This window comes from Oncorhynchus tshawytscha, linkage group LG02 (genome assembly GCF_018296145.1).
Source record: "Oncorhynchus tshawytscha isolate Ot180627B linkage group LG02, Otsh_v2.0, whole genome shotgun sequence".
NCBI lineage: Eukaryota > Metazoa > Chordata > Actinopteri > Salmoniformes > Salmonidae > Oncorhynchus > Oncorhynchus tshawytscha.
In genome coordinates, this window is record NC_056430.1 from 62265064 (window position 1) to 62292383 (window position 27320).

The following is a 27320-nucleotide window of genomic DNA, read 5'->3' on the forward strand; positions in this document are numbered from 1 at the left end:
TTTTAGAACAGAAAACCAAAAATGTTGCTTCATTCTGAACAAGTCCACAACAGTGTTTTATGTTAAAGGGAAACTTCAGGATCTACTGCCCCGGAATCACAGGAACTCGTGGATAACATTTTGTCTCTTTGTGCCATTTGAAGGGAGTTGCTAACTAGCGTTAGCACAATGACTGGAAGTGTATGGGTAGCAGATACTCATAGTTTTCCAGTCACTGCGCTAACGCTAGTTAGTATTGGCTTGTGAAACTACTTCTTGCTTCCTTCATACTGGAGAGAGAGAAATGGTATCAATGAGTTCATGTGATTCTGGGAAAGTAGATAAAGGCCTCTGCCAAAATCCCGAAGTATCCCTTTAAATGTAAGCTCTGTCTCATCAGGAGAGTGACACTAAAGACTTGTGGTGAGCAGAGTCACAGACCTTTGCATTGTTTAAGACTGGTGCTTTTTGAGGTGTTTAAGTTCAGAGTTTGCCATTATGTAAATGCAAGCCAGGCCCAGTGAGACACTGGTAACGGCCCGTGTAGATAGAAAAAGAAGGCTGAGCCTTTTGGGTAAAACACGGGAAAATCTGTCAGTGGAAATGCGCCAGTAGTTTCTTCCTCCCGGTTTGTTTTATTTTGTTTGGTTCCTAATGAACATGACCCTGGATGAGACCCTTGCTGAACATTGTTTAGGGAATTGCTTTCCAAAGGGAACACACTCATTGAAATATCAGAAGGGCAATAAAAATAAAAAGATTTACACCATGAAAAACCCTGAAATGTATTCTTTAATTTAATTCAAAATAAATACTACCACGGCAATGCAAGTCCACTATTGGGTTCTTGCCCTAATGTTTTGGTAAGAAAACAAACAGGCAAACAATCAAAAAAACAATTGGATAAAAAAAACGACTTTAGTAATGCATCCAACAATATCATCCTTCAGCGACTGAAAGAGAGGTGCCTTTTTGACTCTGAACAAGACTGGGTAACACTGCCTAGAATGACAAACATAAATAAAACTAGTACTATGGTACAAAAAAAAAAAAAAAAAAAAGGGGGAGAATGGTAACAACCTGATGTAACCATATATCACTGCAGAATTGACCATGGTCCCATTTGAAAGGGAAAAATAAAACATTACAATGGGTGTCAATCCATTCGACCAACAGCGAAAAGAGGTCTCATCTCCATGGAAACCTCTTCTGAACAGACAGGTCGAGGCGACGATGACAGCCACAAAATGGGAGCTTCCAGCCAGTCTTTAACATTGTAGTTTACGTTGTTTTAACCCAAAACGTAGCTCTCAGTCTCTTTTCCTCCGGTCTTGGTTCTCGTCAGCAAGCTTGAAGTACAGTCACACACATAAGTTCATGTCTGGCCAAGACGCCACTAAGAACAAAAAAAGGCATTGCATATTTACATCACAAAAGGTGTGGGGGGGGAACTGCTTTCCTTTTCTCTCTCCATTCTCACACAGTTCTCATCCTATCATCATACACAAGTATATTCATGGCTCAGTTTCACATGATCTGTGGCCCAACATGGTTAGAAATTATTGATGCCTTCCGCCCACCTTGTCGATTTGGGAAGAAAACCAAGGGTATGTGTGTGTGTGTGTGATTGATGGGGAGATAATGCTTTTTTCTTTTTTTACAGATACAGTTTTCATAGTCTGTCACAAGTCATATCAGCAGAGCTCAGAGCTGGCTCTGATGTTAGTGTGTGTGTGTGTGTGTGTGTGTGTGTGTGATGACAGCACAAGGTGGACCTGTATAAGCCACATTCCTTGTGTAAATATCCATACCACTATTTTTTCTATAGCTATGAAAATAAGTTATTAAATCAAATTACTGTGGAAAAAGATGCAAAAAAAGGCTTGTATATTCATAGTAGCTTTTCCCTGATGGGTGTGTAAAGCTAAACTGGTAGCTGAGTTGAATGCGGTTGTGCTCTGTGTTGCCTGAGTGAACCGTGCAGTATCTGGCAGTTTTGTGTTTCTGTCAAACAATAACCAAGTAGAAATCTCTGGCAGAAAATGAAAAGGTCAAAAAGGATGAAAAGAAATAACACTAACAATGAAATTGGAATGAAAGAAACTCCGTCAGTTCTGTCTTTTTTGTTGTTTTTAGTAGACAGTGATTCTCGTTGCCATGGGATTGGAGAATGTGCGCCGCCATGGCATTGTATATGAGAAAAATAATAGTTTGAATGAGCCACAAGCCACAAGCCCCCCGACCCAAACCCTGTCTGTATGATACGAAACATCTGCACACGTAAGGCAACATTTTTGGTTTTGTTCCCTAGAACGGCTCTTCCAAACCAAGTGCAAAAAAGTTGAAAATAAAATAAAAAACGGACAAAGAACGTAACAGGTCGACAACCTAATACTGACGGATAAAAATACATAACAAAAACATTGCCTTCTGCAGTATATAGCGTTGAAAATGTAAGATAATTTTTTTTTTGTGTGGAGAGACCAGCTTGAGTCTATCCCACTGTGCAAAACCCCTTTTATAGTCCCTAAAAAGACGACTTCTCCCAGTCTGCACTTGAATACAGAGAAGGAGAAAAGAGGGGAGACTTTTCCTAAAATGGCTACGTGTTTTCCTCGAAACGGCGGGGGGGGCGATACTGGCTGACTGGCAATGACTTTCACTCCCGTCCACTGGCCGAATACGAGAATTGTGGGAAATGAGGCCTCCGTTCGCTGTCACCCTCGCCCATCCCGTCTTCATCATCTGCAGAAACAGAGAAATGGGAGGGGGAGAAGGACAGGTACGTCTGGGCTCAATAACAAACTTAATTAAGTTAAGGCTGTTATAACCTGCAATTAAGTTTCATTACTTAGATGCACTTGAGTAACAGTTTTATCTTAGAATAATCACTAAATAACACCCAACAAGTCAACAGACTAATCATCCTTTCAAATAGTAATTGCTGTGTATCATATGCTACGAATGGACCTGTCCGTTTGCGGTGGAGTCTATGGCAGAAAACCCCTATTCAAAAAAGTGAGCCGACGGACACTTACATTTTTCCGGGGGAGTTATGGTGATCGTCTGTGCCGTGAACTCCTCATCAAAATACCGGGTGTCCGTCTCTGAGGAGACCTGGGGCATGAAGGGGGGGACCAACTAGGGGAGAGGGAGGGGACACAGTTGTCACATGTAATATATAATTGATATGCCATTTAGCAGACGCTTTTATCCAAAGCCACTAACATTAGTGCATGCATACATTTTTGTATCGGTGACCTTAGCAGGAATCAAACCAAAGATCTTGACATCATGCTTAAATCAACTGAGCCACACAGGACCACAGTGACATACTAATGTCTGTGCCTCGTGTGTGACATGTCAATATTTGCATATTTGACTGGAAAAACGCTAGTCATTTTGACCTGCATGGAATAGTCCGAATTTGTTCAAGTCAGTGGGAGGGCACAGAAATCGTGAAATCGTACACGTAAGTGGTCAAGTGAAGAAGACTCACCTTTTTGTCGTAGACGTCTTGCCAGTCTACTGCCACAAAAAAACTGTGGCGCATGATCTCCTTTGCGTCGTCTGGACCGCCACCGAGTCTGTCGGAAATGTTTTAAAAAACTTACAAATGTGAACACTTTCTAGAAAGCTTGTCGTGAAACAAGACAAGAACATGAGCTAGGTGCAAATCCTGGAATAGCATTATGTGGTGAATGAGAGAATGTTCTCCCTTGGGTTTTCCACTAACCTAGCAGCCTCTTAAGCTTTTTCATCAAGCTTTTGAGTGACAAATGGCTTTGAATGAGAGCGATAAACAAATGAAAACAAATGCGGTAATGTAGTATTTCATAAAGTAGGAGCAGCGTGAGCCAGTAACTCCTATACAAAAAAAGACTAAATTATGGGAAGTTACAGTTGAGGGCTGGTTAGCTGATTAGCATGAGTCAATAACCCATTTCAAGTTGATCTGTTATGAAGTAGGAAATGCATTGTGTCAAAACTATTTGGCAGAGTTGGTTGGCTGATCAATGACCCAGCTTCGTATAATCCCCCACTGGAGCCTTGGTGTGTGTGTTGTTCTGTATGTGTACCTGTGCCTCTGTGTGTACATCTCTCTTGCTTCAGTGCATGCATGCAACGCACTGTTTGTCTGTCTGTGTGTCCGAGCGTCTGTTTCTAGCTCTCTCTGTGTGTCTGTACCGTTTGTTGGGGTCCTTGATGAGCAGGCCGGAGAGCAGAGACTTGGAGTCAGAGGAGAGCGTGCGCGGAAACTTGATCTCCTCCATGAGGATCAGCTCAAACAGCTTCTCGTGGTCCTGGTTGTAGAAGGGCAGCCGGCCGCACATCATCTCATACATGACCACGCCCAGACCCCACCAGTCCACCGCCCGGCCGTAGTCATTGTCCTCCAGCACCTAGCATAGCATAGGGACATCACACAGTGCGTTTTACCCACCTCATATATATATATATATATATATATATATAGTACTCTAGTCAAGGCTCATCCTATATAACAACTGCATATTTATTGTCCATAATGTTTATACACACCACCACATACAATGTCAGTCTGAAATGTTTGTTCTGATATTTCCTCTTTTTATTTGGGGGACTTCTGTGTATTGTTCGGTATTACTACACTGATGGACCTAGGAACACAAGCATTTCTCTGCACCTGCGATAACGTGAAAAATAGGTGTACGTGACCAATAACACTACATTTTATTAGTATGTGACTTTGGGAGCATGGAGCAATGGGCGTCCACCATCGGGGCCCCCCCGGGAGCATAGGCCGTCCACCATCGGGGCCCCCCCGGGAGCATAGGCCGTCCACCATCGGGGCCTCCTTGGGAGCATACAGCATTCATAACGTTCTTCTCTCCACCTCACTCTTTTCTGTGCAAGGGCTTTTGACTCTTGCCAGTCGATCCCCACTTTACTCAGCATTAGTATGTAGTTAGTATATATTAGACACCTAGAATATTTCCTCCCATAAGAAAACCTGGATATATCTTACAACATGGCATTTTGGGTAGTGTAGTGTACATCAATGTGAGCTCTGACCTCTGGAGCCAGGTACTCCGGCGTGCCGCAGAAGGTCTTCATGGTGGCCGCGTCTGTGATGCCCTCTTTGCAGAGGCCGAAGTCCGTGATCTTGACGTGTCCATCTTTATCCAGCATCAAGTTCTCCAGCTGCAAATGAGCATAAATACCATATCATATGTTGAATATATGCCCCAATAATATATCCATCCTCAACGGCGTGCTCTTTTTATATGGTTTAAGTCAAATTTTCACTTAGTCTCCCATCGGACTTAGTTAGGATTGGAAGTAAGGATTCGCCACTAAGAGAAGTTGTAGAATGGTGTTATGATAGATATAGAGATGACTGTCCATATAAATGCATGTACCTTCAGATCGCGGTACACTATCTTGGCAGAGTGAAGGTAGTCTAAAGCAGAGACGATCTCAGCTCCGTAGAATCGCGTGCGGTCCTCAGAGAACACTCGCTCTCTTGACAAATGGAAAAACAGCTGCGGGGGGAAATGTTTTATTATTTTTTTTTTAAATCGGGAAAGAAAGGAATAAATGGTAAAAACACGTAACAAAATGTAAAATTATTTAAAGTTATGTTAAAATCAAATATATATTTACACATCTGCATATAAAGGTATAGTTCCATTCACTAATAGCTCTCTAAAAAAGATGATATGTGAATACTGGCCCAGGACGTCCCAGAGTAGGAGTGATGATATAAGATCAGTTTTGCCTTTTAAATCAGAATGAATAGGAGGGGGACTTGAACCTAGATCAGCATTCCTAATCTGAGACGGTCCCTGGAAAGAATTACTTCGGCTCCCGGAAAGAATTCTACATTGTGGAAGAGGAAGGTGCAACTGTCTCAGGGAATCCTCATCAACACACCTACAGTGTCTGGGGAAAAAAGTGCTCATCTTTCCCCATGCATCTCAGGTAGCACAGGCATCCCTTACCTCTCCTCCGTTTACATACTCCATGACGAAGCACAACCGGTCCTTGGTCTGAAAGGAGTACTTCAGAGACTGGAGAAAAATAAGAGTTGCACCATCGCTGTTGTTTTGTTTCTTTACATCCACACAAACAGATGTTCATATCTAATGACACGTGCAACAGTAGAACAGCTTAAACGTTTATTCAATCAGACTTTGCTTTTGACTGAGTCTGTGGATGCATCCCAAGTGGCACCCTATTCCCTATATAGTGCACTACTTTTGATCAGAGCCCTATGGGTGCCATTTGAGACATGGCCTCCAAGTGAATAATACAGGCTTACAGTATAAAGTTTGCCTTTAAGTCTTTGCTAAACAATACTCACGGTTAGGAATGGATGCCGGGTGTTTTTTAACACTCTGCTTTCTGTGAGGGTGTGAGCAACTTCATCCTGCATTACAAGGAAAGAGAGGAAAATCCAGAAATGGGGGTAGAGAGAGAGAGAGAGAGAGGGAAAGAGAGCGATAGAGAACAGGAGAGAAAGACAGAATGTTAGGATGTAGAAGGTGAAAAGGTGCCAAATGGCGATATCTGCATCCATTCCAACAGGGCTCAGTTCTTTCAATCAGTGTTTCTCGATCTCCAGTCTGTGGGATGGTCAGACACTCATTTAGTCAGTTCTATAGTGCGAGTTTAAATGTACTTCCAAGCAGGGGAAAAAAAAAACAGTTAGAGCTTGCAGATGTACATGTACACATTACCTCGACTGAAAAATCCGTGCCCACGCATATTGACTCTGTACCGGTACCCCCTGTATATAGCCTCGATACTGTTATTTTACTGCCGCTCTAATTATTTGTTACTTTTATTTTTTACTCAACATGCATTTCTCTTAAAACTGCATTGTTGGTTAAGGGCTTTTAAGTAAGCATTTCACTGTAAGGTCTACACATGCTGTATTTGGCACGTGACAAATAAAATTTGATCCCTAGTATAAAAAAGGTTGAGAAAAACTGCTTTACACCAGCCAGTACCTTGGCGATGATGACTTCCTTCTTCAGGATCTTCATGGCGTAATACGTTCCACTCGCCTTCTCCTTCACCAGAATGACTTTCCCAAAAGTGCCTTTGCCCAGTAGTTTCAGATAGTCAAAGTCATTCATTGTCTGTCAGAGAGAAGAGAAGATGAAAGTACAGGAGAAAAGAGAAGAGGAGAAGCCTTCATTGAGATGAGAGAGACAATCTTGGTTGGTGTTTACGTGCCTATCTACCAATGTATGACCTGTGCTCAGTCCCCAGGGCGGCTCACCTTCCGTTTGTGTTGGCTGGTGGAGGTGTCCATCTCCTCCTCGTTGACCTCGTTCTCGATCTGCGACGTGGGGCTGCACAGGCTCCCCTCCTCCTCCTGCTTGGCCAGGGAGTCAGCCACCATCTGGATGGCCTCGGCCCACTCATCCCTGGAACCAACCAACAGCAGCTCACTTTAATACACTGCTATACCGTGTGTGTGAGTGTGTGTGTGTGTGTGTGTGTGTGTGTGAGAGAGAGAGATGTATGTATGCATGCTGAGGAAAGCACACATTTAGAAAAGTGCAGGGTACAAAACAAATGCCATGGAGAAATCTAGAGACATACCCCCAATCTGTCTGGATGCTCCCGTGGTTTGCTAAAACTAGTAACGTCAAAACATGCAACCGCTGCTGTGGAAGTTTTATGTTTAGATTAACACGTTTTAGCAGCATCTAAACAGTGTTTAGGTATTTCACTTCATTTTTCAATGGCGTTTTCCCTAAAAGCGAAATATTGAGGAGGCAAGGCTGTAGTATTGGGAGAGAGGAGGGAGTGAGAGAGGGAGAGAGTGACCCACCTCTCATCAGGCGTGTCCACGTGGAATGTCCTCTCAATAACCGTGGTCCACTGCAAACAGCGGATGATGAACGTGTTGGGCTTGGGCCGCTCCGTCTTCATCAGCTGACATTCTGAGGAGAGAGAGAGAAAGAGGGTGTCGAGAAGTAAAGAGTGCAAAAAGAGGGAGAGCGAGGTGGGAGAGATAGAAAGTAAAAAATAAAATGACAAAGCATCACAGAATAGTGTTGTACTATATTCAAGTACCACTACTTAGCTCTGAACGTTTGACAGAGACACATTGGCTCTAGGGAGTGCACACTGCCTAACATAGGAACCTTCATTGATATTTTAAATGATGAAATGTCAAATGTAGTACAGTGCCTTTGGAAAGTATTCAGACCCCTTGACTTTTCCCACATTTTGTTACATTACAGCATTTTATAAAATGTATTAAAATAGTTTTTTCCCCTTCATCAATCTACACACAATACCCCATATGACAAAGTAAAAACAGGTTTTTATACATTTTTGCTAATTTATTGAAAATACAAACTGAAATATCACATTTACATAGGTATTCAGACCATTTTTGGCAGCAATTACAGCCTTGAGTCTTCTTGGGTATACAAGCTTAGCACACCTGTATTTGGGAATTTATCGCATTCTTCTCTGCAGATGCTCTCAAGCTCTGTCAGGTTGGTGTCAGGTTGGATGGGGAGCGTTGCTGCACAGCTATTTTCAGGTCTCTCCAGAGATGTTTGATCAGGTTCAAGTCTGGGCTCTGGCTGGGCCACTCAAGGACATTCAGAGACTTGTCCCTAAGCACACAGCCAAGACAACGCAGGAGTGACTTCGGGACGTTGTCCTGTTGCAAGTTGAACCTTTGCCCCAGTCAGAGGTCCTGAGCAGGTTTTCATCAAGGATCTATTTGTACTTTGCTCCTTTAATCTTTCCTTCGATCCCGATTCCTGACTAGTCTCCCAGTCCCTGCCGCTGAAAAACATCTTCACAGCATGATGCTGCCACCATCATGCTTCACCGTAGGGATGGTGCCAGGTTTCCTCCAGATGTGATGCTTGGCATTCAGGCCAAAGAGTTCAATCTTGGCTTCATCAGACCAGAGAATCTTGTTTCTCATGGACAGTCTATGTGCCTTTTGGAAAACTCCAAGCGGGCTGTCATGTGCCTTTTACTGAGGAGTGGCTTTGGTCTGGCCACTCTACCATAAAGGCCTGATTGGTGGAGTGCTACAGAGATGGGAGAACCTTTCAGAAGGACAACCATCTCCAGAGAGGAACTTGCGCTCTGTCAGAGTGACCATCAGGTTCGTGGTCACATCCCTGACCAAGGCCCTTCTCCCCCGATCGATCAGTTTGGCTGGGTGGTCAGCTCTAGGAAGAGTATTGGTGGTTCCAAACAGGTTCCATTTAAGAATGATGGGAGGGCACTGTGTTCTTGGGGACCTTCAATGCTGCAGAAATGCATTGGTACCCTTCCCAGATCTGTGCCTCGACACAATCCTTTCTCGGAGCACTACAAACAATTTCTTCGACCTCGTGGCTTGGTTTTTGCTCTGACATGCACTGTCAATTGTGGGACCTATTTTTAATACATTTGCAAAAACTTTGAACAACCTATTTCGCTTTGTCATTAAGGGGTATTGTGCAGGATGTTTTATTGATTTAGTCAATTTTAGAATAAAATGTGGAAAAAGTCAAGAGGTCTGAATACTTTCCAAAGGCACTGTATATTGTAATACAATACACACAACACACCAAGGGGCGGTTTCCCGGGACAGATTAAACCCAGTCCTGGACTCAATCAATTTCTATGGAGATTCTCCATTGTGCTTGCTTTTTATTCCAGGACTAGGTTTAATCTGTGTCTGAGAAACCGCCCCAAAATGGTCTAAAAATGGAGACTGACAAAGGCGAGGAGGACATACTTGCTACAGAGAAGTTATTGAGGGGATAGGCCAGGTCTGCGTCCTGGGGTTTGTCTTTGTAGCCGATGAAGGATCCGTCGGTCTTCAGCAGGAAGTAACGTGGCCTCCAGTTCTTTATGTACTCACCTGCAACAAGTCCAGCAGGGATTGGTTCATACTGGAAACTTAGCTTATCAGTTTTTATAGTTACTGACTGACTGGCTGGCTGGCTGCAGCAGTGGTCAGACCTTCGCTGCATCCTAAATGGCAATCTTTCCTTTATAGTGCCAGGGCTATGGGCCCTGGACAAAAGTAGTGTATTATAAAGGGAATGTGATGCCATCTGGGATGTACCCTTATGTACGGCTTTAAGTAACTGCATTTTCATTCAACAGTATGGCACGATTCATTATGGTTCAAGCAGGTTAATACATAATTAATTAATACACGAGGGTCCATGCTGGTGTTTTCTTGCAAGATGTCCATGTGGACACTGTTGTAGAAGAGCTCCATCTTGCTAATAGGCTATATGGTATCATTGAAGTTTTTTTATTATTTTTTTAACCACAAGTGACATAGTGTGCAAAAATACAAGTATAAAACAGATTGTTTGCTAGTTTAACTCTAAACCACTTGCTACCCTTCAGTGTTTAGAAGACTAACTGAATTTTGCACAAGCACAAAAGTGCCTGAAACAATTCAGTGGCTCCTGGGCTCTGAAAGGAAGGAACTGGAGAGTTAAGCCATCCTCCAAGAGCTCAAATTTGTCTGTGGCAGTGTCACAGCCTGAGGCTAAACAATATATAGACACACACACACACACACACTGCACGCACACACAATCCATGTGTTCAACCAGTCAACACAGCTTAAAATTCTCCAAACCACATGCTGTGCATACTAGCTATAAGTCAGGGGGTTGGAACCGGTTCAGAGAACAGAACCGAAAACCGGAAAATAATTAAACTAAAGTGATCTAAACTGTTCCGGAACAGAACTGTCATATTATAATCATGGGAATCAGTTAATAATGTTATTCTATGTTCCGGGCATTTTTTTCTGATCCCATAAAAATGGCAACAAACCGCCTATGCAAAGCCCTTACTTCGTCACTCGGAAACGTATTCCCGTGTCGACCTGCCAGCTGGAAATCTTTGCCAGTGTGTGTAGGCTACCTGCCCCTCCGAAGCATAGGCTACTGATGACGTTACAAGTGTGATTCAGAAATTAGGGAGACAGTTTTAATTAGAGAAGAATGGATTAACCTTTTCAATGCTAGTTAAGGATACTATAGTTATCACGTTTCACATTGGATTAATTAACAACAAAAGTTAAGACGTGTTTTTAATTCTAGTGCAGCTCTGCACACACAAGTTTGTTAGCTAGCTAGCTAGCTAACGTTAGCTCTAGTCCAACATTAAGCCAACTCTAGGAAGTTCAAAGAAATTCAAAGTTCCTTAACAGAAGCCGCTTCTTCGTAGGTATAATTCTGTGGGCCTAATTCAGATAATGCATGTCATAACAAGATGCCCTGCGCTTCAAGACAAGCCCCCACCTCCATCTTCTCTCGCCTCAAAATTTCAGTCGCATCTCTCGCCCTGCTCTATCCACACTGATTGGTGAAGTAATTTAATGTTGAACTAAATGTTTTTTTAATTTTTTATTTTCAGAGGTTTAAAAAGGAACGATATAAACAGTACTTTTTTTGTTTCAAACTGGTTCAGAACTTTATTCTGCTGTTATAACCCCTGGTTATAATACAATACTCCATTTATTCCCTTCCCTGTTTGTTTCCATGTTTATGTATATACAGGTATGTGGGAACTGGGGGTGTTTGAAAAGGGGTGTTTGTTTTCTTGATGTGAACTGTGAAAAAATATATATATTTTCAAAGACTGTAAACATCACCGATCATCAAATCAATCGACTCACCTCTCTTCTGAACCCAGCCTTCCTTGACAACGTTTTGGTCACTCATAGTGGCTTCGCCTTGACCGTCAGCCCAGTGCTCAGACCTAGGGGGGTGGGGGGTCAGCAGTCCTGACCTTGCTGTCTCTTCCTCAGACACACACCCACTCTCCTCTCCTCACTCCGTCTCTGTGTGTGTTGTCTCGGGCCGTTTTTTCCCCAACTCCCTTGGCCCTCTTTTTCTTCTCGCTACCTCCTCTCTACTTCTGTTTTCCTCTCACTCTTTACTCCCCTAATCGTCTCTCTCACACTGCCTCTCTTTCACTCTTGTTCTCCACGTCTTCCTTTGCTCTCTCAAGGCACTCCAGCGGTGACTCAGCCTGGAAGGAAGCAGGGGAGAGAGAAGGGGGGGAAGGAGGTCCATGGATCGCTCTCCACACACACACACACTACATCCCCGCTCCCCTCCCGTTCCTTTACAAACACTTGTGTGAGAACTGGAGTCATTGTTAAGACTCAGAATGCGCTTCCCGTCCCGTCCCCTCCCTGCCCACCGGCAGATTTGTCCCCTTTCCTCTCTTTCCCTGCTCTTTGGCGGGCCTAAAACTGCTTATGCAGCGCCATTGATCAGATTTTCTTAAAGGTACACATCCTTTACGGCAAACTTGTGTCTATTCTGGTTCGGATGGATTATTCTAAATGGTCTGTTGGGATATACACAAACAACATCAGAGGCAAGGTCAGAGCCGCGTATAAGGTCCACGTAAGGCTTTGCCGCTTTTGAACTTAGATGTTCTGAGTATCTACGACACTGTTAGATAATGTGTGCCTTGAGGACTCTACATAGACTTTGTTTGATTGAGCGACATATGTGCTTTGATGGCAATGAAAGAACCAAATAGCCTCGATCTAGCAGCAGGGTATACCACCCTGCATCCCACTGCTGGCGTACCTCTGATGCTAGGCACGTTTGGTCCCTGGATGGGAGACCAGATGCTGCTGGAAGTGGTGTTGGAGGGCCAGTAGGAGGAACCTTTCCCCTGGTCTAAAAAAACAAAACAAATCACAATCACCAGACCTCAAACCAATTGAGATGGTTGGGATGAGTTGGACAGCAGAGGGAAGGAAAAGCAGCAAACAAGTTCTCAGCATATGTGGGAACTCCTTCAAGAGTGTTGGAAAAGCATTCCTCATGAAGCTGGTTGAGAGAATGCCAAGAGTGTGCAAAGCTGTCAGCTGTCATCAGGGCAAAGGGTGGCTATTTGAAGAATCTCAAATATATTTTGATTTGTTTAACACTTTTTGGGTTACTACATGATTCCATGTGTTATTTCATAGTTTTGATGTATACACTATTTTTCTACAAAGTAGAAAATAGTAAAAATAAAGAAAATCCCTGAAATGAGTAGGTGTGTCCAAACCTTTGACTGGTACTGTATATAACTTGAATCCCAACCTAGCCAGTCTGATGTCTCTAAAAGCATTTATCTTCAGTTACTTTTCACTGCGTATATTTAGATGTGACTAAGTATGATGGCTATTGGCTACAACGATGAAAACATTAGCACGGACCTCAGTCAATCAGTCTAAATCCCAATAGGTGATCAATGGGAAAAGCAGCCAGCATGTCAAAAGCATTATGTAGGCTTAGTCTACAAAAGGATTTCATTCTGGGTACACAATCATATTCAAGTTCAGAAACCGCTTCTGTGGTCCAATTCATGTCCTTTGTGGAGAGTAACCAGTGATACAAGGTGCCAAAATAGAGACCAAATTGCCTGTGACAACCTATGAGTTTATTTTTGTTCAAAGTGAAGCACTACTACTGTACTAGGAGAAAACTGCACAGTGTTTTGTTGTCAGGGATTGGATACCTGTCAAAAGCAGCCGACTGATGTGAAAGACCTGGCTCTGGGATGGAAAATAAATTATATCAATCCAATGACAACAAAAACAATGGCTGACATGACCAGACTTTCATTTTAGAAGCCATTACAAGTCACATGTGCAGACCTTTTCCGCAATAATCGTCTCTGCCATCAATGTACAAGACATGGATAGGCCTTGCACCACATAGAAATAAGCAAATATTGAAACAACAGCTTTTGTTTCAAGGGCGTGTGGTGTCATTTGCTATTACATAATAACATCCGCCTGCCATAACGTTACACACTTAATTATACAACAATAAGAGGCACAAAATCATTACTGGGTAAAGGGTGATTTTTAAATAATGTTCACGTGCCCAAACAGACAAAATGTCAAGTGTTTGGGGGAATAATTTGAAAACCGAGCTAGCTAGCCACTGAACGAGGCTAACGAACGTAGCAAACGTTAGCTAGCAGCTAGCTGACAGTCTCCTCTTGACGTTTTGCCCTTTTTACGACTTCCTACATTTATTCCTAGGTCGTTATCGTTTTTAAAAATATATATATTGACCATAGAAACATGTGGATGTATGTTTTAATAAAGACAATTTGTTTAGGGCGCAAAAACTGGGCCGAAGCCAAGCAGTAACACCACCCCATCATTGTAGCTCACGCTTGAGAATGCCCGAGCCCTCCCGTTGCAGCATCCCAGCAGCATCACATCCCAAACTTGCAAATGACGTGCATTCATGCTAGCTAGCCCGCTACAGGCTAACGGTTGTTCCCACCCATTTTACGTTGAAAATATGCTTCCACAGGCCCCAAAATAATGAACCCCAAACACAGGGCTTCTTAAACCCGTTCTGCTTTAATTTTTATAATGAGTATTTATTACAGTGACATAGCTTACCTGGCAGTCGAATAATGATAGCTAGGGACACCCCCCTTCGAGCGCTTGCGTGCTTCCAACGCAGCAAAATATTTGGAAAGAACAGTCAGTCAGTGATAAAAATAGAAGGAGGACCGTGATCTATCCATTGCTGCTGATGCTGCGGCCAATTATAATGCCCGAAAATAATAATTTGTCGACAGAAATTGCGGCGATAGTCCTCCCCGGCTCTGCGACTAGCTTCAGCAGCTGCCGCTTGTTCTAAGGAAATCTCGTGACGTCACATGTAGCCAGATTTCGGACGACTTCCCTCTCCTCACGGCATCCATTCGCTTTTGTTGGTCCCCGGCTTTTGTTGGTCCCTCTCCCCCTTGGCTTGTATGTTTGCATGATCAGAGATGCAATCCAGTATAGGTTTACACTTGGTCATGACAATGGTAAGGCATTTAGACATTCGACACTGTTCAAACCAGCGAGATTAATTTGTGATTATTGTTGATAAAACATTAGAGATTTGTTATTTCAAATGAATTAATTTGGAATCCTATTATTCAAGTCATATCTTTCACTATCTGAATGGGGGCTTTGTTTAAAGATTCTCATACCAGTCTAGCCTACTTCATCGGAGCATGACAAGGAACACACATGCAGCTCCTGGTACAGCAAGATCACAAGAACCTGCAACAAATCCATTCAGATAGGTTGTTGTATTTGGGGACAATTTGAACTATAAAAAAATATATATATATATCCATCTCCATCCCATGTTTGGAAAATAATATGCCATTGTCTGATCATATCTGATTTAGGGTAGCAGTGATGTTGGACTATGGGTGTGTTTTTATTCTACCAACATTTTAAGATAAGCAAAACTTTTTTATTTGGCCTGAGTGATAGCACTTAAGGTGTGGTGCCTCCACCCAAATAAAAAGGATACAGTATTGACTTTAGAGTCGGCTACTTGTACAGAGCAGACAGAGGTGATGTTTCGAGAGAAACACCACCCTATAGTGTTATTAAAGGAAAACTGAAGGGATCCAACAGAGAGAACCCTCTCACCCCCAACTGAGCACCCGATAGCCTACTAACTACACTACCCTAACCATAACGTGTTTAATTCTAAAGGCATGGTTAATCCTGCTTAAATTAGTGCATTTTGTCATGGTCACACTGAACAACTTGATTAATTTGCTCAATCTGGCCATTCAGATTGTCAACCATACAACTTTTTGATGCAACACAGCTGCCAAGTGTCCTATTCCCATACGGTACACACATTTTGACCAGAACCCATAATCCCTATACAGTCATATAATAATGTATATATATTTTTCATATGGCGCTTTTCATTACAAGTAGAATTTTAAAGTTGCTTTCATTTGATGCAAAACGCATCAACATGATGATGTGGCAAGTGACACTGCTTCTTGAAAGTCCAATATCTTGAAAATTTGACAGCTGACATGCAAAATATTTTGTGTCTTTATTAACAGTGGACTATAATGAATAAAATACAGAAAGATAGTTTTATAGAGCACTACAGTATATAGGGAATTGGGTGCCAGTTTGGAAGCAGACCAGCCTAGATGAGTTTTCCTCCAATTACTTGTAGGTTACGAGTTGTACTGGTTTCCCTGAAACCTCTTGATTAAAGTGGTGAATGAGTTGACCCTTTCTCCCAGTGTCAGTTTGCTGAGTTCCATTGGTTTGCTGTAGAGATGGAAGGGTTGGGTTTCTCTCTCCTGGTAACTAAAGCAGGATGTGGGTCCCCTGCAGAGTCATTAGATAGTATGTATGGGTTGCATCCCAATGGCACCCTATTCCCTATAAAGCACACTACTACGCACACTACTTTTGACCAGAGCCCTATGGCCCTTGGTCAAAAGCACTTTATAGGGAATAGAACGCCATTTGGGACATAGTCCTCTCTCTCCATATGGCAATGACTGAGGGCTCTGATGTGAACACAACAGAGTGAGCAGCACATCTCCTCTCTCTCTGAACCCTAAAGCCACAGGTAAGACTGATACTGTTTAATAGGAGGGAATTCAAATTAATATAGGCCTAACCTGTATTGAACATAACCAGTTGATAGAGACCTAACCTGTATTGAACATAACCAGTTGATAGAGACCTAACCGGTATTGAACATAACCAGTTGATAGAGACCTAACCTGTATTGAACATAACCAGTTGATAGAGACCTAACCTGTATTGAACATAACCAGTTGATAGAGACTTAACCGGTATTGAACATAACCAGTCGATAGAGACCTAACCTGTATTGAACATAACCAGTTGATAGAGACCTAACCGGTATTGAACATAACCAGTCGATAGAGACCTAACCTGTATTGAACATAACCAGTTGATAGAGACCTAACCTGTATTGAACATAACCAGTTGATAGAGACTTAACCGGTATTGAACATAACCAGTCGATAGAGACCTAACCTGTATTGAACATAACCAGTTGATAGAGACCTAACCGGTATTGAACATTGAACATAACCAGTCGATAGAGACTTAACCGGTATTGAACATAACCAGTCGATAGAGACCTAACCTGTATTGAACATAACCAGTTGATAGAGACCTAACCGGTATTGAACATAACCAGTTGATAGAGACCTAACCTGTATTGAACATAACCAGTTGATAGAGACCTAACCGGTATTGAACATAACCAGTCAATAGAGACCTAACCGGTATTGAACATATACATTTAGATTGATTCGGATTATGTTAAAACAGTTGTGAAAAAAATGAATATTTGTTTTCCGGTCGATCTAGAAGACCTTGTTTTTTTTCTCCATTTTAACCATCTACTTCTTACTGTTGGTTTCAAAATTCCATTGACTGTGTTTAGAATTGTATTGATTTAAGAGCTGTAGCCAAAGTTCTAAAATGCCTAGTAGCTGATTTTAGTGAATACAATCAATCGCCATAGCTACTGTCCTTATGCTTAAACAACATCTCTTGGATAGCAGGGTTGAGGGTGGTAGACAGGCAACACAATGTAGCATATTTTCTGCAGCTGAAGCCTCCAGGATGGCCGGATCAGGGGTGGCTCTGAGGCTGCATGAGTTCAAGGAGTACCAGGAAAGACGGGACTCTGGCTCATTTAAAAGACAACCCAAAGCAACACTGAGGTGAGAGAAAGAAAAGGTTTTACTGTTTTTCAACGAGACATTGTACAACGGGCAGCAATAAGCTACATTGCTTTGAGATGTAGAAACAATACAGCCCCAAATTGTATAGAAAAATATTTATATTCATTTTAATTTACATTCCATATTTGATACAACTTCTAACAAGTAGGCTTTTTAAAAAAGCTGTTCATAAGGGTACCTGCATGGAAGTGTGTGAAGGAAGTAGTAACTAACTCTCACTATGATATTGTAGTTAGGAGGAAGTTATGTCCACTTGAAAACACCTACTGTGTGCTGATGCTGCTAGCTACCGCACTGTATTTAGTTCAGAGGTTTCTTCCCTGGTGAGTCATGAGCTGAATATCTTGCGGTGTGCATATGCACATGTTGACATTGACCTTAACTTGCTACCTTAAATGCAATATGTAAGTCTATATATCCGATTTGCATGTATGAATATGGTCTTTGACCTTAACTCTACTCTTAGTAATTCTTACTTTTACTCTAACTCTAAAATAAACTCTTGTCATTGTAATTGCAGAGTACCACGTCAGGGGAAGGATGTGCAAGGTCTGTACCCTGGTCAGCTGGGTAGAATCCACGTTGTTCACTCTCAGGATCACAGGTAGAATCATGCAGTCAATCAAAATCACACTGTGGTATTTACGTAGCAGCTCTTTCAGTAGCTCTTTTACCCATGGTCACATAGGTTAAGCCCAAAAGGAACCCTATTCCCTACATAGTGCACTACTTTTGACCAGGGCCCAATAAGGGGAAGGGGTGCCATTTGGGACAGGACTATTAACACAGACTGTTAGTGGGTCGTGGTACTCTATGGACATCTACAACTAGCCTACTACCAGGTAGACTCTCCTCGCATATACAGTGCCTTGTGAAAGTATTCGGCCCCTTTGAACTTTGCGACCTTTTGCCACATTTCAGGCATCAAACATAAAGATATAAAACTGTATTTTTTTGTGAAGAATCAACAACAAGTGGGACACAATCATGAAGTGGAACGACATTTATTGGATATTTCAAACTTTTTTAACAAATCAAAAACTGAAAAATTGGAAGAAACCTCTGAACTTAACTTTGATATTATGGGGTATTGTGTGTAAGACAGTGACACAAACGGTGCTTTCGTAAATTCACTCTGAAATCTACTCCGATTTCAGAGGACTCTTGTCTAAGTGTGCCAGAGTGCAGAATAACTGATCAATTTACGAACGCGCAACACCCGTAGAATATGGCCTGTGTTGGTAAACGTCGGCAAAAAAAGTGTAATTAAGTTGTTGCCAGCAGCACAGTTAGTCACCAATGCTCTGGATAAAATGAAAACAGCATAACCAGCTCTGCTAGGGCGAGTAAAATGGTCAGAATGAGGTGTTCTCGCATTTGTGTCTGGAAGTAGCTACCAAAGTAGCCAACGTTAGACAGTTAGCTTGGGTGTCGTTGTGTGGTAGTAACGCTCGGACCTACCCTACTCCGTTAGAGCGTCTACTGTGTGAAAAAGTCAAGTGTGAAAACTGTATATGGTCAAGGGAGATGACACTGTATATGGTTACTTTAGAGAGATGACACTGATATGGTTATGTGTAAAGCTGTGACACTGTATGGTTATGTGTAAAGCAACTAGAGAGATGACACTGTATATGGTTATGTGTAAAGCAACTAGAGAGATGACACTGTATATGGTTATGTGTAAAGCAACTAGAGAGATGACACTGTATATGGTTATGTGTAAAGCAACTAGAGAGATGACACTGTATATGGTTATGTGTAAAGCAACTAGAGAGATGACACTGTATATGGTTATGTGTAAAGCAACTAGAGAGATGACACTGTATATGGTTATGTGTAAAGCAACTAGAGAGATGACACTGTATATGGTTATGTGTAAAGCAACTAGAGAGATGACACTGTATATGGTTATGTGTAAAGCAACTAGAGAGATGACACTGTATATGGTTATGTGTAAAGCAACTAGAGAGATGACACTGTATATGGTTATGTGTAAAGCAACTAGAGAGATGTCTTATTCAAAACACTGTTACTCTATTCCATTCTGTAACATGTGTTTTTATCCCGCAGAGTGAGGTTCGCATCCTTGGATTACTCTTCGGGGCCTTACCGTGAACACTATGAAGACTACCCGAGGAGTTTCGACCTCCAGACATTCCACGCCCTGGACGTTCTACGCCAGAGCACCAGCGCCTCTCAATGTGCCACTGAGACGGCTTACCAAGAGGAGTTTGGCCTGCAGTCCCACCTCAACCGTCAGTGCTGTTTCACTACTAGCTCTGGTCCAGAGTGTTTACTTGCGGTTTGCTGATGATTGAGGAAAGCTCAGAATCAGCAAGTCACATGTAACGCCCTGGACTAGAGCTACTTCACTACCATCTCTCTTTTCATCTATTGATCTGCTCCATTAATACATCCGAAGAGTGTAATGCAGGGGTAGCCAACCCCGTTCCTGGATTTTGTTCCAACTAGGCACCACACCGGATCAACTGAGTTAATTGATCAGTTCAGTGATTGCCTAAATTCAACACACCTGGTCTTCCAGGTCGGTTAAATCAAATATCCCTGGTATCCCTGGTATAGAGTGATTCCTCACGATACCAGGGCAACAACAAAACAAAACAAATTGGGGAATTTTCACGAAATGTTTGGAGGAAGGAGTGTTAACATATATTTGACATTTGTATATAAAAGCGTATATAAAAGCATAATTGCGAAATAATGAATAGCCTGCCAGGCCTCCTTAAGACTCCATAATGTTTCATCTGTGAGCTACAAAGCAAATATTGGTTTCATATGACGCTTTACCGCTTGCTCTGTATTATGAGTAGTATTTGGATTTCAATAAAACATGTTTTACATTCATTTATGACTATTGACAAATGTAAACATGAATATTGAAAACATGTTTTTTTTAATTGAACATTTTCTATATATTGTTGAACGTAAAAAAACTCTACGGCCATAGCAAAGTTCCAGAGTGGGATCTGCTACTTTTGGAGTTATGATTCAATTTGTAAGCATTACCAACAGACTGAATGTGAAAATGCTTTTCAAAAGGGTCGCCCCCTGCTGGTCATTTGCAGGATGTGCAACGATACAAGCTAAAGTAGGGATGTGATTGGTTACATTGCCTGCTACGCCAATTTCTCTGTATAAAATGGGCCATTATTTAAAACTAGCAGAGATGCCACTCAGGAACGTTGATATGCGCATATGAGTATATTAAGTTCAAATTTGCAGAACAAGCAAAAAAGCTTCATATGTCACCAATGTTTGCTTTGTAGCACATACAAACATAATGGAGGCCTGGGTAAGGCCAAAATGTCATAAAGATGCCAACTTTTATTCATTATTTCTCAATTGGGCTTTTAGATACAAATGTCAAATATACACAGAGTGTACAAAATATTATTGTCACTTGTTAAATCCATTTCAATCAGTGTAGATGATTCGTAAGGACACAATTTAAATAAGGATTTCTAAGCCTCGAGACAACTGAGACATGGATTGTGTATGTGTGTCATTCAGAGGGTGAATGGGCAAGACATGATTGCCAGGTGCACCGGTTTGGGTCAAGAACTGCAACGCTGCTGGAGTTTTCACACTCAACAGTTTCCCATGTGTATCAAGAATGGTCCACCACCCAAAGGACATCCAGCCAACTTGACACAACTGTGGGAAGCATTGGAGTCAACATGGGCCAGCATTCCTGTAGAACACTTTCGACACCTTGTAGAGTCCATACCTCGACTAATTGAGACTGTTCTGAGGGCAAAAGGGGGAGGGTGCCACTCAATACTAGGAAGGTGTTCCTAATGTTTGGTATACTCAGTGTATGTCAACACTCCTTCCTATAAATACCCTTCTATGGATACAATTTTGTGGAAATCGCCCAAATCATGGTCTTTTCTTATCCTGGTTTAGTGAGGAATCATTTTGCTAATGTGTATGTCTAAAAAAAATAGTAAATTTTCTAACTTTAAACTCTAATAATTTATAAAAGCCTAACACAGCATAAGAAGTATATGTTGTTACATGTAAAATAATGTGTTTAATATGTGTTATTTCAGCTCCGGATAACACTAAGTTTACCCTGTACTCTCACCCTGGGCCTATGCAACAGTTGGAGACAGGGAGTGAAGAGGAACATTTTACAACACCATGGCAATCAAACTGAACTCCATCCATGAAAAGTAACCAATGAAAATGGTGCATTGCATGTATTTTTGTTTGAATGACAGGTTGTAAAATCTTGCATTGCAATCATATACATGACTCTAGTCAACTGGTACTGTATATTTCTATGAAAGTCCATTGGCACAAAAAGTGTAATTAAATCCAAAAATGTCAGCAAACACGAATCAAATCAAATCAGTCTTTATTTATTTATATAGCACATTTCAGACATGGAAGCACAGGGGGGAAAAAACCCCAAATGAAATAAATATAAATAAAAACAGAAATATTTACTAAACAACAAACATCAGAGGATAAAAAAACTAAAGAATAACAATAAAAATGAAAAGCACCCTAAGGAAAAGCAGAGTCAAAAAGATGTGTTTTAAGATCGCTTTTAAATATGTCCACAGTTTCGGCTCACTCAGGTTCTCTGGCAGGCTATTCCAGAGTCTGGGGGCATAGTAACTAAAGTCTGCCTCTCCATGACTCTTGGTCCTAGGCTTTGGGATAGTTAAAAGGCCAGTGCCAGAGGACCTGAAGGACATACTGAGTACATAACTGTCATGTCTGGCATGTTTTGGGGTGCACAATCGTGGATTGATTTCAAAACCAAAAGAATAATCTTTAAATTAATTATAAAAACTCACAGGCAGCCAGTGCAGAGACTTTAAACCAGGTGTAATGTGTGCTCTCTGTCTGGTCTTGGTCAGTACCCGCGCTGCAGTATCCTGCATGTTTTGCAGTTAACCAATGGCTTTCTTGGGTAGACCAGACATGAGAGCATTACAGTAGTCAAGCTTACTTGTGATAAAAGCATGGATGAGTCTCTCTGTATCAGCCTGAGAGAGGAACGGCTGCACCTTGGCAATGTTCATCAGGTGGTAAAAACCTATTTGGGTCACATTCCTAATGTGTGATTCAAAATTGAGTTCAGAATCTAAAATGACACCTAGGGTTTTTACCTGGTGTTTTATCTTTATTGCCCGTGAATAAAAATGTGCAGCCAGAGTCTCTCTCTCTGTGCTTTGACTCCGACAATAAGCACCCCGGTCTTGTCTTGATTTAGCTGGAGGAAGTTCTAGCCATCCAAGTATTTAAATCACAAGTACAGTCTAATCATTTATCCGTGGAGCTAACATTCTCTAGTGACATAGAAATGTAAAAATGTTTACCCTCTGCATAGCAGTGAAAATCAATGCTATGCTTTCTGATAACGCTGCCAAGGGGTAACATATATAAATTGAATAGTAATGGACCCAAAATCGAACCTTGCGGAACAACATCTAAAATATGGGATATGTCAGTAGAAAGCCCCTTGGTAATGACCAGGTCCTGAGTATGGCTGCGGTTATTGGTGGGCCCAGTAACATGTTGGATAAAGTCCAAAGAGCTCAAAAGATTCATAAAACCAATGGCTTTGGAATCAGTCTCTTTGTCAACATGAAAATGAAAATCGCCCAACACAGTGATTTTATCATAGTTCTCAAGGACATTAGACAATAGTTCTGAGAAATCCGTAAAGAAAGTGGGGCAGTGCTTTGGTGGCCTACACAGGGTTATAGCCAGCACTGGTGGCTGACATTAAAACCTCTTAGATGTAAAGTCCCCTGTTTAGGGGACCTGCATGGTTCTGGTACCGGTTATGAGCAACATTTTGGCTTATAGATCGATCTTTGGACACCATAGATTGAAATGGCTTGCCTCTCCATGCTTCTCCTGAGTCTGTGTGACGTAGGATGGGATATCAAATCAAACGTTATTTGTCACAAACTTTATTTGTCACTCCCTATAGGCTGTCTCATCGTTGTCGGTGATCAGGCCTACCACTGTTGTGTTGTCAGCAAACTTAATGATGGTGTTGGAGTCATGTTTGGCCACACAGTCATGGGTGAACAGGGAGTACAGGAGGGGACTAAGCACACACCCCTGATGGGCCCCAGTGTTGAGAATCAGCGTGGCAGACGTGTTGTTGCCTACCCTTACCACCTGGGGGCGGCCTGTCTGGACGTCCAGGATTCAGTTGCAGAGAGAGGTGTTTAGTCTCAGGGTCCTTAGCTTAGTGATGAGCTTTGTGGGCACTATGGTGTTGAACGTTGAGCTGTAGTCAATGAACAGCATTCTCACATAGGTGTTCCTTTTGTCCAGGTGGGAAAGAGCAGTGTGGAGTGCGATTGAGATTGCGTCATCTGTGGATCTGTTGTGGCGGTATGCAAATTGGAGTGGGTCTAGTGTATCCGGGAGGGTGCTGTTGATGTGAGCCATGACCAGCCTTTCAAAGCACTTCATGGCTACCGACGTGAGTGCCACGGGTTGGTAATCATTTAAGCAGGTTACTTTCGTTTCCTTGGGCACAGGGACTATGGTGGTCTGCTTGAAACATGTAGGTATTACAGACTCGGTCAGAGAGAGGTTAAAATGTCAGTGAAGACACTTTCCAGTTGGTCCGCTCATGCTTTGAGTACACGTCCTGGTAATCCGTCTGACCCCGAGGCTTTGTGAATGTTGACCTGTTTAAAGGTCTTGCTCTAATCGGCTACCGAGAGCATTATCACAGAGTCATTCAGAACAGCTGTTGCTCTCATGCATGCTTCAGTGTTGCTTGCCTCGAAGCGAGCATAAAAGGCGTTTAGCTCGTCTGGTAGGCTCGTGAGACGTTCACAGCAATGGGGGAAGATGTTTTGATCAAGTGAGCTTTAGAAAATATCCACATTTTCTCCAACACTAAACATAAAAATATGTATTTTACACTTTTAAGGAAGGTGGAATTTTATAGTCAATTATTTTATCATTTGATTATACTATATTTAGAAAGCATTTAAGTCATTTCATGCCTTATTCAGTTTTGTTGAATAGGAAATACATAATATAAAATCTTTCAGATTTTCATATTTTTATCATATTTGTACTGTGTATTTGAGCTTGTTTCCTCAAAGTGACTACACCTCAGCAATTAAATTATTTTTTACCAGAAAAGTGAGATTTTAACCGTTGTTGGAGTATGCAGCATTACTAGTTATTGTTTATGGCCCTCTCATGATAAATAATTATGTAGATTACACTTTTTGAACAGTATAGCATGATACTCAAAAGACTCAAAGTCGCCAAAGAAATGTCCTTACAGCTGAGAACATTAGTAAAAATAGAGGCTGTTTCCCCACCCTTTTCCCTTTTCTGATAGTGTATGAAAAGCTGTAGTCCGAGGGGAGGCTTCAATAAGGGCGGCACTACAATCTGAAGACAGACATGTTTCAGTGAGAAACATGCAATGAACTTTGCACTCCGTAATGAGGTCATTCACGAGAATGGTTTTCTAGTGACTGCTCTAAAATTTAAAAGTGCCATATTCAATGTGTGGGCCACTCTGCCCCTGGGGCATCAGTCTTGAGGTAACCAATGGAATAACAAATAAATGAATCATGTTACAACCACGTTTTCTGAAAGTCTCCAATCCATCAGAATGGTAGGAGATGACCGTTTTTATAAACTCAGTAGAAGGTGGATTTAGAGGAAGATAATTTAGTTTACTCACAAAAACCATAGAGTCATTTCTACGGGAGTTGATATGGTTTCCAAGTCCTCTGTTGCTTATTCTTCCTCTTTGCTTGGATCACTACCAGACCCTGTCTGTCAGTCTCTAAAGCAGTTTACAATGTTGCCGGAAATACTCCTGGAACCCCTGTGGTTAGGGTGAATCCCCTGTCTTTAAAAAGTGCTGGTTGCTCCCACTGCAAATCAAAGTTGTCACAAAAGGAAACATTCCTGTCGTTGCAAAGTTTCTTCAGGGTCAGTGCCTCTTTGCTTGACATCATGGGAAAATCAAAAGAAATCAGCCAAGACCTCAGAAAAACAATTGTAGACCTCCACAAGTCTGGTTCATCCTTGGGAGAAATTTCCAAATGCCTGTATGGCATTCATCTGTACAAACAATTGTACGCAAGTATAAACACCATGGGACCACGCAGCCGTCATACCGCTCAGGAAGGAGACGCGTTCTGTCTCCTAGAGATTAACGTACTTTGGTGCGAAAAGTGCAAATCAATCCCAGAACAACAGCAAAGGACCTTGTGAAGATGCTGGAGGAAACAGGGACAAAAGTATCTATATCCACAGTAAAACGAGCCCTATATCGACATAACCTGAAAGACTGCTCAGCAAGCAAGAAGCCACTGCTCCAAAACATCTCAAGACATCAGTCAGCAAGTTAAAGCTTGGTCGCAAATGGGTCTTCCAAATGGACAATGACCCCAAGCATACTTCCAAAGTTGTGGCAAAATAGCTTAAGGACAACAAAGTCAAGGTATTGGAGTGGCCATCACAAAGCCTTGACCTCAATCCTATAGAAAATATGTGGGCAGAACTGAAAAGGCGTGTGCGAGCAAGGAGGTCTACAAACCTGACTCAGTTACACCAGCTATGTCAGGAGGAATGGGCCAAAATTCACCCAACTTATTGTGGGAAGCTTGTGGAAGGCTACCTGAAATGTTTGATCCAAGTTACTACCAAATACTAATTGAGTGTTTATAAACTTCTGACCCACTGAGAATGTGATGAAAGAAATAAAAGCTGAAATAAATTATTCTCTACTATTATTCTGACATTTCACATTCTTAAAATAAAGTGGTGATCCTAAATGACCTAAGACAGGGAATTCTTACTAGGATTAAATGTCAGGAATTGTGAAAGACAGTGTTTAAATGTAGTTGGCTAACGTGTATGTAAACTTCCGACTTCAACTGTATGTGCTTTTACCAAGCGACAGTACCCACATTTTCTGAACAGCTTGGGACATTACGCAAACCCAGTGAACCTGATAGGAAGACATGAGCCTGGATTGTCTGAAAAATAGGCAGTGTACACATAGATTTTACAACACATTTGAGACAGTACAACACATTTGTGACACAAAGGGGAGTTTGTCTGCACAAAAATGTTTACACAACCGTTGTCTCAAGTGATTTATACATCATTTGTACAACCTGAGTGTGTAGGGGGACATAGTGTTTGGTTATTGAATACAGAACCACATTTCTGAACGCTTTGTTCAGAAAATGCAAAGAAAGACAAAGAAAACATGATGGCATCTTAAGTTCTGGCTTGATTGGTTATGGTTTCTATTCAAGGTATTGTGAGTTGAATGGTAGGCAGGATGGGGCTCATATTACACATTGTTATAGCTTCAGTCTTGAGTTCTCATCTCAAAACACAGTAATTGACATAATCCGGTGATCACAGTGACTAGGCAAAAATAAAGAATAAATGCCAGCTTACCGGTCAACCATGTATGCATAGTGTTGTACACCTTGCAAACATGTGTTTTCATTGTGTTCATTGTGTTCAGTTGGGTAATACACAGTAAAATCATGGGATCATGTTTTTATAGAATGTTTGATTTTGGGATAAAGTGAAGTCCATTTGAACAGGTGTTGGTCTTGGATGGACCAACATGTTAGTAGCCTAAACCACAAACACAGATGAAAGTGATGATAAAACGAGGAGTCAATTATGACTGCCACTGAGGTCCTTTAGATAAGAATCCTGTCAGGTGTAGCCCATTACTGCTTGGCTGTAACAAAAAACTGCACCGA

At 41.8% G+C, this 27320-nt stretch overlaps 2 protein-coding genes across 3 annotated transcripts; one reads left to right on the forward strand and one right to left on the reverse strand.

Annotated features, from left to right (window-relative positions):
• Positions 1 to 753: 753 nt before the first annotated feature.
• Positions 754 to 14704, reverse strand: LOC112265172 (RAC-gamma serine/threonine-protein kinase). Of its 2 annotated transcripts, XM_024442261.2 has the most exons (15): positions 14399 to 14704; positions 12573 to 12665; positions 11645 to 12000; positions 9734 to 9859; positions 7808 to 7919; positions 7250 to 7397; positions 6975 to 7106; positions 6326 to 6391; positions 5964 to 6032; positions 5382 to 5504; positions 5035 to 5163; positions 4168 to 4382; positions 3479 to 3566; positions 3018 to 3120; positions 754 to 2724 (listed from the first exon to the last, which is right to left on the reverse strand). In XM_024442261.2, the coding sequence occupies exons 3-15, from the start codon at positions 11688 to 11690 to the stop codon at positions 2639 to 2641; spliced, it is 1443 nt and encodes a 480-aa protein (XP_024298029.1). In that variant the 5' UTR covers positions 11691 to 12000; positions 12573 to 12665; positions 14399 to 14704; the 3' UTR covers positions 754 to 2638. The 2 variants fall into 2 exon arrangements, with proteins under 2 accessions (XP_024298029.1, XP_024298037.1); XM_024442269.2 differs by lacking the exon at positions 12573 to 12665.
• A 2637-nt stretch (positions 14705 to 17341) lies between these two features.
• LOC112222927 (uncharacterized protein C1orf100 homolog) lies at positions 17342 to 21915 on the forward strand. The gene is made up of 4 exons (XM_024385796.1): positions 17342 to 17529; positions 18071 to 18154; positions 19624 to 19808; positions 21627 to 21915. The coding sequence occupies exons 1-4, from the start codon at positions 17429 to 17431 to the stop codon at positions 21731 to 21733; spliced, it is 477 nt and encodes a 158-aa protein (XP_024241564.1). The 5' UTR covers positions 17342 to 17428; the 3' UTR covers positions 21734 to 21915.
• Positions 21916 to 27320: the final 5405 nt, after the last annotated feature.